The 14,786-nt window shown below is 44.3% G+C and overlaps 1 protein-coding gene across 2 annotated transcripts in view; it reads right to left on the reverse strand.

The window, feature by feature from the left end:
• Positions 1–14,786, reverse strand: part of btbd9 (BTB (POZ) domain containing 9) — a 140,596-nt gene that overhangs the window by 101,959 nt on the left and 23,851 nt on the right. For both annotated transcript variants that reach the window (XM_073055802.1, XM_073055801.1), the window contains 2 exons: positions 9,066–9,330; positions 5,190–5,409 (listed from right to left, as the gene is read on the reverse strand). In XM_073055802.1, coding sequence (XP_072911903.1) covers positions 5,190–5,409; positions 9,066–9,330 — 485 coding nt within the window. The remainder of the gene's footprint in view (positions 1–5,189; positions 5,410–9,065; positions 9,331–14,786) is intronic.

Genomic DNA, 14,786 nt, shown 5'->3' on the forward strand with positions numbered 1-14,786 from the left:
GATGTTATCTATATAGATTTAGGAGGGTGCTTGACAAAATCCCTCATGGGAGACTAATTCAAAAGTTTAAGATGCATGGGATCAGCAGCAAATTGGCTGTTTGGATTCGGAACTGACTTGCACATAGAAGACAGGGTGGTGGGTGAAGGTCTTATTGGAGTTAGAGGTCTGTAATTAGTGGAGTTCCATAAGATCCTTTGCTGGGTTATCCGCTGTTTGTGATGTATATAAATAACCTGGATGAAAACCTAATCACCTTCCTCAGGCACAAGTTAGTCAAATGACAAATCCTCCTAGAGACACCTCCTTATATACTCTCTCGAGTGAGCAAGCATGGACAGGGCTTAATGCTCAATTCTGACTGGCTGGATCTGAATTGCCTATTCTTCAATGGTTAGTTTGAATTGGCCTTGATCTGATTATTTAGACCAAACATTCTTTAGGAATGTAGAGCCATCTCTATACTCTTAGAACCTATGTTTAGGCCCCAGATGCTCTGTCTCTGGTGATTCCCTAATCTTTCTCTTGTAGACATTCTCTTCCTTGCCAAGGGCAGTGGCCTCATCAAACCTTGGTCTATGAGCACGATAGGCAGTGTTTAGCAACCCCATTTTGTTCTGCTTTCAAGTTTTTTAAGGCACTCTTATATTCTGCTACCCTGGTCTTCAATGGCCTTCCAGTCTCACCAATATATACTTTTTGGTATGGTGATAGAGGTATGGAGTACAGAACTCCCTGACAAAAAAAAATGACCAATCAAAACTTGTTTCTGGAGCACCAGAGACTAGGGGAGATCTGACAGAGGTTTAGAAGATTATGAGAGACATAAATAGCATAGACAGAGGTGTGTTTCCCAGGGCTGAAATGTCTAACACCAGAGGGCATGCATTGAAGGTGAGAGGGGATAGGTTCAAAGGGGATGCGGGGAATAAGATTTTTACTCAGAGAGTGATGGATACCTCGAATGTACTACCTGGTATAGTGGTAGAGGCAAATACATTGAAGGGTTTTAAGAGACATTTGGATAGGCAAGGAAGATATGTAAGGAAGATGAAGTGATATGGAAATGGTGTAGGTAGGAGGAATTAAGTGCTCGGATGTTTTTGATGTGCTTTTTAGCTGGTTCAGAGAAACATTGTGGGCTGAATGGCCTGTTCTTATGCTGTTCTATGACCTAGTAGAGGTGCCTGATCCATGTAGAACTCCACAGAACACAGACCTCCAGCCTGAGTGATACCTTTATACCAAAACCCTCTTCTGTGGTCAAGCTAATTTATAATCCAGTCTAAAAGTCACTGTGGATCTCATGTCTTAAGTCTTCTGGATAAAACTACCATGAAGGACCTTGTCAAATACCTACTAAAGTTAATCTAGACAACTTCTATAGCACCACTTTCATCAATCACCTCCTCAAAAAACAATCAAGTTTGAAAGACGAGACCTGCTGTGAGTCCAAAGCTACAAAGTACACTTATTATCAAAGTATGCACACTATATACAACCTTGAAATTTGTCTCCATGCAGGCAGCCACTAAAGAAAGTAACCTAATATAACCCATTAAAAAAGATGGCTGTTAAACACTGAATGTGCACAAAAAGAAACAAATGGTGCAACAATAAAAGTAAACAAATAACATTCAGAACTGAAGTTTACAGAAGTGACTCCACAGCCATGAAGCCAATCATCACTGCAACCGTTCCAGAAGCCCATTAGTTTCAGGCCACAGTCTCAGCTCAGTGCAGAGACGAGTAAACCTTGTGGGACAGCGAGCTGAACTGGCCCATCCCTCTCCACCAACCTCAACACCTTGGTCTTTCCAATCAGGTCCGGCACTTAAATCATCCAAACCCTGAATCATTCTAGAACCCAGGAACCTGCTGGTTTGACATGCTCTTGGGCCCCGGCCCCGGCCCCACTGCCTCAATTCAACCCATACCCGACATTTCCTATTCAGCCAGCGCTCGGATTGAACAAACCTTGGTTCTTTCCTCATTCTCAGGCCTGGGCCTGGACTCTGCCATCTTGACTCTGCATTGCCTCTGCTCACCTCGTCTCACTTCTTCCACATCAAGTCGCCTCTAAGTGCACTCCAGCAACATTGGCTCATTCCCTGCTCTCGTGCCTGGGCCAAGCTACCTTAATTTGGCCTGTACACGTAATACCACTACCATCCTGCACCTTCAGCACTTCAGTTCACACTGCAAAAAGCCAGGTTTAACAGTTAAACAGCAGTTCAACAGTTCAACTCCGAAATGGAAGTTACAGTGATCATATCCGACAAAAAGTACGATTAGTACAGTAACTTATATTTTGTTTTCTACCCAGAAATTGTTGCTGTGCTTCACCACCGCCATCTTAAGCCATGCTTTTCCATGTGCAAGTAAATGTTTTGGAATTCAGCAACAGAAGATTAAAATATTGCTAAATAAAGGGAAAAAAGAATTTAGGAGTAAACTAAGCAAATATGAAAAAAATGAGAGCATCAGCCAAAGGTCCAGTGTAAATGATGAACAAAACAAATCACTATTAGGAAAGAATTAGCAGGGAAGTTAATGAGCCTAATCACTGGCAAATCCCAAGGAACTCTGATGATCTACATCAGCTTTGTAACTGCAGTACCCTTATTCAAGAAGGGCAGCAGGGATAAGTCAATTAATTAGAAGCAGTGCGTCTGAATCTTTGGAAAACAACTCTGAGGGATGGGATTAATCTACAGTTGGAAAGGCAAGCATTAAGCCAAGGTAATCAGTATGGTTCTGTTGTTCAGAGGTCCTAAAAGACTAATACCAAAGAGCTTTTTCAACTAACCGAATACATTGTTCACAATAATTATGTTGTCTGCATATTTACTCATCGGGGCATCTACATTTTTATCCACACACACAGTGGCCACTTTATTAGGTACAGGGGCAGTCTTCTGCTGCTGTAGCCCATCTACTTCAAGGTTTGACGTGTTGTGCATTCAGAGATGATCTTCTACAGGCCACTGTTGTAACGCATGGTTATTTGAGTTACTGTCGCTTTCCTGTTAGCTTAAATCAGTCTGGTCATTCTCCTTCGACTTCTCTCATTAACCTGGCATTTTCACCCACACAGCCGGAAATTTTGTGTTTTTCGCACCATTGTCTATAGAATCTAGAGACAGTTGTGCATGAAAGTCTGGCAGCAACAGTCATTCCACTGTCAATGTCACTTACACCACATTTCTTAGATACATATACTTACATACACACATATGTAGAGCTTACATTGCCGGTAATCAGCAGGAACTCAAAAAATGCAGCTACGATCTGCGCAAAGTCATCAAGGCAGCAAAACAACAATACAGGGACAAGACCCACACTCAACTCTCCACCAACAAGACACGCAGCTTATGGCAAGGTCTGTACAACTCTGCAGACTTCAAAGATAAATGCAGTGGAGTTTCCAACATTGCTGCCTCTCTCCCATATGAGCTGAATCTTTTTTATGCTCGATTCGATGTCACCAATATTGAACCCCTGAGGAAACCTACAGCTGATGCGACCTGCACCTTGGCCATTTCTGACGCCGAAGTACGTAGGTATTTCCAACAAGTGGACAGTCGCAAGGCTGCGGGACCAGACGGCATCCCAGGGTGGGTACTCAGGATGTGCGCGACACAACTGGCAGGTGTGTTTACTGACATTTTTAATCGCTTCGTCTCCCAGTGTAGAGTGCCCTCCTGCTTCAAATCACCCACCATTGTCCCTGTACCTAAAAAGACCAAGGTAACATATCTGAACGACTGACGTCTTGTCACACTCTCCTCAATAATAAGCAAATGCTTTCAGAGGCTGGTCAAGCACTACATCTGCAGCATGCTACCACCCACACAGCCCCCTCCTTTACTCTCTGTATACCCATGACTATGTTGCCACCCACAGCTCCAATCTGCTAAGTAAATTTGCTGACAACACTACATTGATTGGCCTAATCTCAAATAATAATGAGGCAGCCTACAGAGAAGAAGTCATCACCCTGACACAGTGGTATCAAGATAACAACCTCTCCCTCAATGCTGCAAAAACAAAGGAGCTGGTTGTGGACTACAGGAGGAATGGAGACAGGCTAATCCCTATAGACATCAATGGATCTGGGGTTGAGAGGGCGAACAGCTTTAAGTTCATCACCAAGGATCTAACGTGGTCTGTACATACCAGCTGTGTGGTAAAAAAGGTACAACAGCACCTTTGTCACCTCAGACGGTTGAAAAAGTTTGGTATGGGCCCCCAAATCCTAAGAATACTTTCTATAGAGGCACAACTGAGAGCATCCTGACTGGCTGCATCACTGCCTGGTATGGGAACTGTACTTCCCTCAATCGCAGGACTCTGCAGAGAGTGGTGCAGACAGCCCTGCGCATCTGTGGATATGAACTTCCCACTAGTCAGGACATTTCCAGCAATAGGTTCATAAAAAAGGCCTGAAAGATCATTGGAGACCTGAGTCACCCCAACCACAAACTGTTCCAGCTGCTACCTTCTGGGAAACGGTATCGCAGCATAAAAGGCAGGACCAACAGCCTCTGGGACACCTTCTGCCACCAGGCCATCAGACTACTTAATTCATGCTGATACAATTGAATTTCTGTTATATCAACTACCCTGTTCTACATAATATTTACATAAATTACATGTTGCTCAGTTAGATGGAGACATAACATAAAGATTTTTACTCCTCACATATATGAAGGGTGTAAGTAATAAAGTCAATTCTATATATATATATTGCACGGATAAGTGTCAGGAGGAAGATCAGTGGGGAGGGACAAATGGACAAGGGAGTCACGTAGGAAATGATCCCTGCGGAAAGCACAATGTAGGGGGGAGAGAAAGATGTCCTTGGTGGTGGGATCCTGTTGGAGGTGGCAGAAACTGCGGAGAATTAGGAGCTGGATGCGGAGGCTGGTAGGGTGGTGAGTGAGGACAAGAGAAACCCTATCCATGATAGGATGGTGCGAGGATTCTTTGCAATAGATTTATCTCCATTCCTGGCCAACTACCACTTAATTTCCTTTGGGCATTGTAGGCAAGCAGATGCTGACATTCCCACATGGCACACGTTGGCATGTGCTGGCTCACATTAGCTTGTATTGGCAGAGGGCTTTTCTAGTGATTATTTGCTCTGTGATCGCACCACGGGAGGATCAGGTTTTCCAAGGACCCACCTGCTGTCACGGTCCCACAGCAACATGCGGATGTGGTTGAGGATTGATGCTTGGCCCAATTTAACCTCAATGGCCGACCGGCAGTCCTCGTCAATTGGATGTCGAGAGAAGCCATGATCGAGGTCGTAGTTCTGCGTGTCACCATCGAGCAGGGCCGCCTTTAGTTCTCCCCCGATGACCTGCGCCCCATGCTTCATTGAGGCAATGTTCTCATCTGGGACTGGGGAACACAATGACGGAGCACATCATTAAGAGCTCATGAACTGGCAACTGAGTGCCAACTCAAAGCGAGACACAGAGTGGAGGATTAAATTATTACTGACAATAATAAAATACTTGTGCTCTATCAGACAATCCCTGGACTAATGTGCTGAGTTGCATATATTTCAATGCAATAAGAACTGTAGAAAAAGGCAGATTAGTTCAGGGTATGATCAACACATGGAATTATGATACTGTAGCCATCAGTGAGACTTGGTTGCAGAAGCAGCAGGACTGGCAGCTGATTGTACTGGGATTCCATTATCTTAGACAAGATAGAGCAGGAGGGATAATACTACTAATCAGGGAAAATGTCATAGCAGTGCTCAGTAAGGACAGATTGCAGAGCTCATCTACTGAGATGTTATGGGTAGAACTGAGGGATAATAAAGGTATGACCATGTTAATGGGATTATATTACAGACCACCAGGATCAGTTGCTTGGCATTCAAGGTAAAGTAGTAAATTGGATTAGACATTGGCTTTATGTGAGAAGCCAGAGAGTGGTAGTAGATGGTTGCCTCTCTGACTGGAGGCCTGTGACTAGTTGAGCCGCAGAGATCGGGGCAAGATCTGTTGTTATTTGTCATCTACATCTACAATCTGGGTGAAAACGTGGTTAACTGGATCAGCAAGTTTACAGATGACACCAAGATTCAGGGTGTAATGGACAGAGAGGAAGACTATCAAAGCTTGCAGCAGGATCTGGGCCAGTAGGAAAAATGGGCTGAAAAGTGGCAGATGGAATTTAATGCAGATAAATGTGAGGTGCTGCACTTTGCAAGGACCAACCAGGGTAGGTCTTACACAGTCAGCGGCAGGGCACTGAGTAAAGGGATCTGGAATGCAGGACCATAATGGATTGAAAGTGGACTCTCAGGTAGAGAGGGTCATTAAGAAAGCTTTTGGCATATCGGGCTTCATAGATCAAAGTAGTAAATACAGGAATTGATATGTTATGTTTAAGTTGTTTAAGATGTTGGTGACGCCAAATATGGAATATTGTGTGCAGTTTTGGTACAGGAAAGATATAAGTAAGATTGAATGAGTACTGAGAAAATTTACAAGCACGTTGCTGGGACTTGAGGATGTGAATTATAAGGAAAGATTGAATAAGTTAGAACTTAATTCCGTGGAACATAGAAGAATGAGGGGTGATTAGACAGAGGAATAAAAAATTATGAGGGTATAGATAGGGTAGATGCAAGTAGACTTTTTCCACTGAGGTTGGGTGGTCATTGGTTAAGGGTAAAAGGTGAAATGCTGAAGGGGAACATGAGGGAAAACTACACTCGAGAGTAGTGAGAGTGTGGAATGAGCTGCCAGTATAAGTGGTTGGTACGATTTCAATCTCACTGCTCAAGTCAGATTTGGTTAGGTAAATGGATATGAGGGCTATGGAGGACTATCATCCCAGTGCAGGTCGACGGGACAAGATAGTTTAACTGGTTTGGCATAGACTGGACTGGTCGGAGGGCCTATTTCTGTGCTTTAGTTATTTATGACTACATGTGGGTGTCCACTGCAACGGACAACCTACAATTAAACAAGGCATAGCTTCCAAGCAAATGTCTCAGCTACCCACTTACTTACAGGAGCAAACCGGAGCGCTCACTGAGTATGTCACCCACAGCAAGCAAGTATTGCATGTTACCAACACAAAGAGTGTCCCACCATCACACACAGTGAGTCCCACTCTGTAATTTGCTGAATGTGTACTGTAATATTAATCTTGGTGTGACACTTCAGTGTTATTCCGCAACTATGAACTCTATTGTTACAACAGGAGTGTGTTGCCTGGTTTACTCCATGAGTGTGACCCTTACTGCTTCTCCCTGACCGTGACCACCAGTGTTACTTCAGAACTGTGCCTGGGACTGATTCGCCCTGACTGTAACCATTGGTGTTACTCCAAGAGTGTGACCCTCATCGATTCTCACTGACCGTGACCACTAGTGTTATTTCATGAGTGTGACTATCACTGATTCTCATTGACTGTGACCACCAGTGTTACTCCGAGTGTGCGACCCTCACTGCTTCTCCCTGACCATGACTGCCAGTGTTACTCCAGAACTGTGCCTGGGACTGATTCTCCCTGACTGTAACCATTGGTGTTAGTCCGAGTGTGTGACCCACATCGATTGTTACTCCGAGAGTGTGACCCTCATCAATTCTCCCTGACTGTGATCACCAGTGTTATTTCGTGAGTGTGACCTGCACTGATTGTCCCTGATCGTGACCACCAGTGTTATTCCATGAGTATGACCCTCACCGGTTCTCACTGACCGTGACCACTGGTGATACTCTGAGAGTGTGACCTGCACTGATTGTCCCTGACCAACAGTGTTATTCTGTGAGTATGACCCTCACCGGTTCTCACTGACCGTGACCACTGGTGTTACTCTGAGAGTGTGACCTGCACTGATTGTCCCTGACCAACAGTGTTATTCTGTGAGTGTGACCCTCACCGGTTCTCACTGACCGTGACCACTGGTGATACTCTGAGAGTGTGACCTGCACTGATTGTTCCTGACCAACAGTGTTATTCTGTGAGTGTGACCCTCACCGGTTCTCACTGACTGTGACCACTGGTGATACTCTGAGAGTGTGACCTGCACTGATTGTTCCTGACCAACAGTGTTATTCTGTGAGTATGACCCTCACCGGTTCTCACTGACTGTGACCACTGGTGATACTCTGAGAGTGTGACCTGCACTGATTGTCCCTGACCAACAGTGTTATTCTGTGAGTATGACCCTCACCGGTTCTCACTGACTGTGACCACTGGTGATACTCTGAGAGTGTGACCTGCACTGATTGGTCCTGAATGTGACCAACAGTGCTATTCTGTGAGTGTGACCCTCACTGATTCTCCATGACCGTGAGCATCAATGTTACTCTTGTAATGACCTGGTTAAGATTCCTACTGCTATGCTGTAGTATTTCATTTTAGCAGTTTTCCGCTAAAGCAGTGGGTCTGGCTGGTAGAATTCATGGCTTCAGCTAGAGGTAAGATGCCATGTTGTTCAACTGGTGTTGACCACCAATGTTACTTCGTGAGTGTGTTCCACCCTGTTTATTACTGACTTGAGACCATCAGTGTTACTCTGTGAGTGTGACTACTGATTCTCCCTGACCTTGACCCCTGGTGTTAGTCCGTGAGTGTGACCCTCACTGATTCTCACTGACTGTGACCCCCGGTGTTAGTCTGTCAGTGTAACCCAACCTGAGCATGCTTATTCCTGTTACTCCATTGGCCTGACCCCGGTGATACCCTCTGAGGATTCCCCTCTATGTCCTACCATTAACTGTTATTGTGCAATCAAAAACTGTGCCCACACTGCTGGTACTTACGGGGTTCCCAGCGGTGTCCCAACACCGTCCATTTTAGAGCAATAACTGTGCCCATACTGCCAGTATTCACCATGGATGTCCCAGCACCCTGATACTGACCGTTACAGAGCAGAGGCCATGTCCACACTGTCTGTGCTCACCGTGGATACTTTGCCACCCTGATACTGACCGTTGCGTGTCCACACTGTCTGTACTCACATGGATGCCCAGCGGTACCCTGACACCGAGCGTTAAAGTGCATTAGCTGTACTTGGTACTCACTGAGGATGCCCCGGTAGTTCAGCTCCATATCGCGACTCTCTGAGCGAATTTTGATGGCGTCTAAGATGGTGTCAGCGGAGAGGAGTGCCGAGGGCCGCACAACATTCAGCAGCTCCGTTAAACTCATCAGTGGCAGCCGGACCGTCTTCATGATTTCTTCATGCATCTCCTCTGGGTTATGTTTACACCAGTTCATCAGAGCCAAGAAAATATCTTTCTCTGGAGCAGCAAATGAATCCCGGGACACCAGTTTGAGTAGAGCTGTCTGTGTGGATGAGATGGAAGACTTAGACCAAAGAATGAACCACCATATGACTTCACGTCCCAGCACTCAAAGGGGGATTCCTCTCCCATACATCCGTTCACCTTCAACTTTAATACAGCTATAGCTCACCAAGAGCCCAGAGTCCAAACCACCTCAGTCATCTCACCCATTAAACTTTACTTACCATGGGTTAAATGATATTGTTGCCATCACTGACACATGGTTCAACAACAGGGCAGGACTGAAAACTAAGTATCGCATGGGATAGAACTTTCAGGCAAGACAGAGGGAGAAAAAGAATGAGAGGAGGCATTGCAGTGTTAATCAAAGATGACATTACTTCAGTACTGAAGGATACCCTAGTAGGTTCCTCAAATGAGGTCATATGAGCAGAAATGAGAAACAAGAAGGGTGTTTGTGGTAGTATTATGCACTATTATTGGTGTAATGCATAATCAAAGCCCCCACCCACCCATTCTCTCCTCTTCCATCAAACAGAAGATACAAAAGCTTGAAAACACATTACCAGGATCAGACAGCTCCAACATATGTTCCTGATATCTGTTGCTTACTTATTTAGTATTATTTTGTTTTTTGTCTCTTTGTATTTGCATACTTTGTTTTTTTTTTGCATATTGGTTCTTTGTCTGCCTTTGCTATGCAGGGTAGCACAGACGTAAAAGGTGGAAAGGGGTGGCATCTCATTGCAGCTGGTAAAAACAATGAAGGAAGATGTGCTAGACGTGGGGGCTCATAGGGTGAACGTTGAGGACCAGGGGAACCCTACTTCCACAAACAGCATATCATCCTTCTTCACTTCTGGCAGCTGTAAACAACATCTATAGACTCTCGTACCTCCATGGCCTAACCAAACTATATACTGCTGCAAAATGACTTCCCCGACTTTTATACACAGTCCCCTGACCAATGAAGGCAAGTATGGCATATACGTTTTTACCACTCTATCATCATGTTAACTTTCAGGAAGCTATGGACTTGCACCCCTAGATCCTTCTCTACGTCAGTTCTCTGAAGGACATTTCCTGTATTCATTCCCCTTACAATGGGCCTCCCAAAGTACAACACCTCCCAGATTAAATACCATCTCCCATTTCTCCACCTACTTCTGCAAATGATATATACACTAGGGTATCTTTTACCAATATTCTTCCCTATCTACAGCTGTCGTGTCGTCTGCAAACTCACTGATTAACACTCTTTCATTTTCAAAATCATTAACACAAACACTAGGGCCCAGCACTGATCCCAGTGGAACACCACTGGTCGGAGACCTCCAGTCTGCACGCTTGTGATAATAAACCTGATTCTGATTCTGACCTACACATCACTAACTTCTTGACCTCAAATCCAAACCAGGTTAGAATCTAACCTATCAAGTCATCATGAATCTTATACAATTTAATCTTCATTATAAGGGACCTTGCTGAAAGTTTTGTTGAAAGCAATGGATACTATCTACATCAATATTGATGATATCCATTACCCTCTCACGTTAATTATCTTCATCATCTCCTCAAAAAGCTTAATCAAGTTTGCAAGACATAACCTGCCTCTCACAAAGCCACACTGACAGCTCCTAATAAGCCCATGCTTTTCTAAATGTGAGTAAACCCAAATCCTCAATCCTCTCCAGTGTTTTCCCTACCATTTATGTCAGGCTCACTAGCCTATAATTTCCTGTATTATCCCTACTGCTCTTTTTGAACACAGGAAAAACAATGGCCAATATCCTATCTTCTGGGGCCTTGCTTGGGGCTAGAGAGGAAATAAAGGTTTGTGTCAAAGCCTCAGTCTCCTCTCCTGCCTCGTGCAATTACCTGGTATATATCCCATCAATCCCTGAGAACTTGTCCACCTTGATGTTCTTGTAGACACCCAACATCACACGCATCTTGATCTCAACATAAGCATGTCCCACACTGCTCTCACTCTCCTCCTGGGTGAATACAATTCTTGCTGTAAAACAGCAAACAAGTTAAACAGCCAGCAAGATTCCACCCACCCCAAACATTCTCTCTTCTTTCCCTCCCATTGGGCAGAAAATACAACAGCCAAAGCACATACACCAGGCACAAAGACATCCTCCACTCCACTGATGCTGCTTAGCTTGCTGGGCTCTTCCAGCATTTTGTGCATGTTAAACTCATGATAGGGCCTCTCACCCTCTTCTCTTCTCCTCACCTTCCCATCATCTCCCTCTGTTCCACCCATCCTTCCCTTTCTTCCATGGTCCACTCCTGTTAGATTCCTTCATCTTCAGCCCTTTACTTCTTCCACCAATCCACTCCCAGCTTCTTACTTCACCTCTCTCTCCTACCCACTCACCTTTCCCCCTCATCTGGTTTCACCTAGCACCTGTCAGCTTGCACTTCTCCCCCTTCCCCATCTTCTTATTCTGACATCTTCCCCCTTCCTTTCCAGTCTTGATGAAGGGTCTGGGACCAAATAAAGACTGTTTATTCCTCTCTATTGATGCTGCCTGTCTGGCTGAGTTCCTCACAAATTTTGTGGGTTGTTCTGGACTTCCAGCATCTGCAGAATCACTTCTATTTACAAGTTTAAACCGGATTGGCAGGGGGGTGGGACCCAAGCAGAAGTGAGGCAGGAAGCTGAGAGAGAATTCAATGACAGCAAGGTCAGTAAACAAGACGGCCAGCAGCTTGTCAGGGAGCGAGAAAAGGCTGCTAGATTAAACTGCATTTAGTACAATGCAAGAAACCTGACAGGTATGGCAGATGAACTCAAAACATGGATGACTTCATTAGAAACTGCAGCCATCACAGAAATATCGTGAGGGAGGGTCAGGACTAGGGAATGCTTAAGAACATAAGGACCTTGGAGTACAAATACACAGTTCCCTGAAAGTAGTGTTGCATGTAGACAGGGTGGTGAAGGAGTTTGGCACTGCTTTTCATCAGCCAGGTCACTGAGTACAGAAGATGAAATGCTACATTGCAGATATACAAGACGTTGGTGAGGGGCATTAGGAATTTTTTACAACATGAGAAAACTTGCAGCTGCTGGAAATCCAAGCAACACATGATTTTTTGTTCAGCTTTGGCCACCCTTCTAGAGGAAATATGCTATTAAACTGGAGAATGTGCAGAGGAGATTTATGAGGATACTGCCTGGAGTCAAGGGACTGAGTTATTAAGAGAGGATGAGCAGATTTGGAGTTCATTCACTGGACTGTCGGAGACTGAGGGTGTATAAAATCATGTGAGCAGAGATGAGGTGAATATATAGGCTTTTTGTTGGGTGAGCTCATCCATTGGAGTGTCGGAGACTAAGGGGTGTATAAAACCATGTGGGGCAGCGATAGGGTGAGTATGCAGTCTTTTTGTGGGGGAATCAAGAAGTAAAAGTTTAAGTTGGGAAGGGGGCAAGGTTGAGCTATTTAATAAAAAACTGAGGGGCTACTATTTCAGCCAGAGAGCTGTCAGTTGTTGGAATAAACTGACAGAGGAAGTGGTTGAGTTAGGTGCAGTAACATTTAAAGGATTCTTGGACAGGTACATCAATAGGATAGGTTATCTTAGCTGACATGGACTGATTGGGCCAAAGGGTTTGTTTCTGTGCTGTATGACTGATTGAAAACACATCTGAAAAAGGATATGAACATGAAAGGCATGGAGAGTTAGTGTCAAATGCAGATCAATAGGATTAGCGTAGGTGGGTCCTTTGGTTGGCATTGCCAAGTTTGGCTAAAAGGCCTGTTTCTTTGCTGTACTATTGTAGAACCTCTTGGGAATGTTATATGCTGGTGCCAGAAGCATGGTGACACTTGGGGACTGCCCAGAACAGTTTTTGCTGATTTGATTTGATGCATTTCACTGTATATTTTGATGTACATGTGGCAAATAAAGCTGATTTTTAAATCTTTATCTCTCCTCACTTTAAACCTATGTTCTCTGGATTTAGATATCACTGTAATGGGAAGTAAGTTTTCACTTTAAGATTTCTTTTAAACACTGTAATTGTTTCTGTCTCTCCCATCTCTAATGGTAGCTTGTTCCAGATAACCATCACCCTCTGTGTAAACTACTTTGAGCTCTCCCCTCTAACCTTAAACCTTTCACCTTTCCTTCAAACTTCCCTGCCCTTGGAAGAAGATCACCCACCAGCTTCCTACATTCCAGTGAAAATAAATGTAGCCTGTCTAATCACAACTGCAGACTTCCATTCCAGGCAGCATCCTGGTCAACCTCTTGTGCATTCTCTCTCTCTAGTACATCCTCAAAGTGCTACCACATCTTTCTTCTGCACAGCAACCAGAACTGTAGTGTACTGTTCTGTTCTAGTACTGGCACAGTCTAACTAGCATTTTGTAAATCTGCAACACCAGGCACAACTCTTACACTCAATGCCTTAGCCTATCAAGGCAATCATATCAGATCAAACATGAGAAAATCTGCAGATGCTGGAAATCCAAAGCAACACACATAAATTGCCGGAGGAACTCAGTAGGCCGGGCAGCACTTATGGAAAAGAGTAAACGGTCGACGTTTCAGGCTAAGACTCTTCATCAGGACATGTCAGATACCTTAAGCATATCAGCTTAATTACTTTAAGCAAAGGTTTAAGCATATCAGATGCCTTCTTCATTACCTCAAGATCCTAAGATGTAGGAGCAGAATTAGGCTATTTGGCCCATCTAATCTACTCTGGCATTCAGTCATGACTGAGCCTTTCTCCTCCCCACTCCCCAGCCTTCTCCTGTAACCTTTGATGCCATGTCCAGTCAAGAACCTGTTAATCTCTGCCTTAAATACACCCAACAACCTGGCCTCCACAGCTACCCAACAGTGTCTCTGCTTTCAATGAGCTATGGACTTGCCCCTAAGATGCATCAATGCTCCTAAGGATTCTTTTCCCGCCCTACCAAAAGTTGGCTTCCCAAACTGCATTACCTCAGATTTGTCTGGATTAAAATCCATCTGCCACCACTCAGCCGACCTTTCCAGATATGTTCCTTTGACTATCTAAACTCCACAAATTATTGTATTGTCTACAAAGTTAGACTGCCTATATCCCAATCCAAATATGCAAACAACAAAGGTTCCATCACTGATCGCTGAAGAACACCATTTGCAAGAGACTTCCCACAAAAAAAAGCAACCCACCTCAACTACTCTCTGCCCCCGATCAAAAATCCCATTTTGGATCCCTTGCACCTTAACATTCTGCACCAATTTACTGTGTGGGAACTTGTCAAATGCCTCAGTGAAGTTGCCGTAAGTCATGTCTACCGCTCTGCCCTTCACCAATTCTCTGAGTTACATCTCATAAAATTCAGTTAGAATTAGGGCAGTTCTTGAAGGATGTATCAAGAGGAGCTGATGGGTAGAATCTGTAGATGCATGTACTCAGATGTTTAGAAGGCTTTTGAGAATCTGTAGATGCATGTATTCAAATGTTTAGAAGGCTTTTGAGAA

This window comes from Hemitrygon akajei, chromosome 9 (assembly GCF_048418815.1).
Source record: "Hemitrygon akajei chromosome 9, sHemAka1.3, whole genome shotgun sequence".
In the NCBI taxonomy this organism is placed as follows: domain Eukaryota; kingdom Metazoa; phylum Chordata; class Chondrichthyes; order Myliobatiformes; family Dasyatidae; genus Hemitrygon; species Hemitrygon akajei.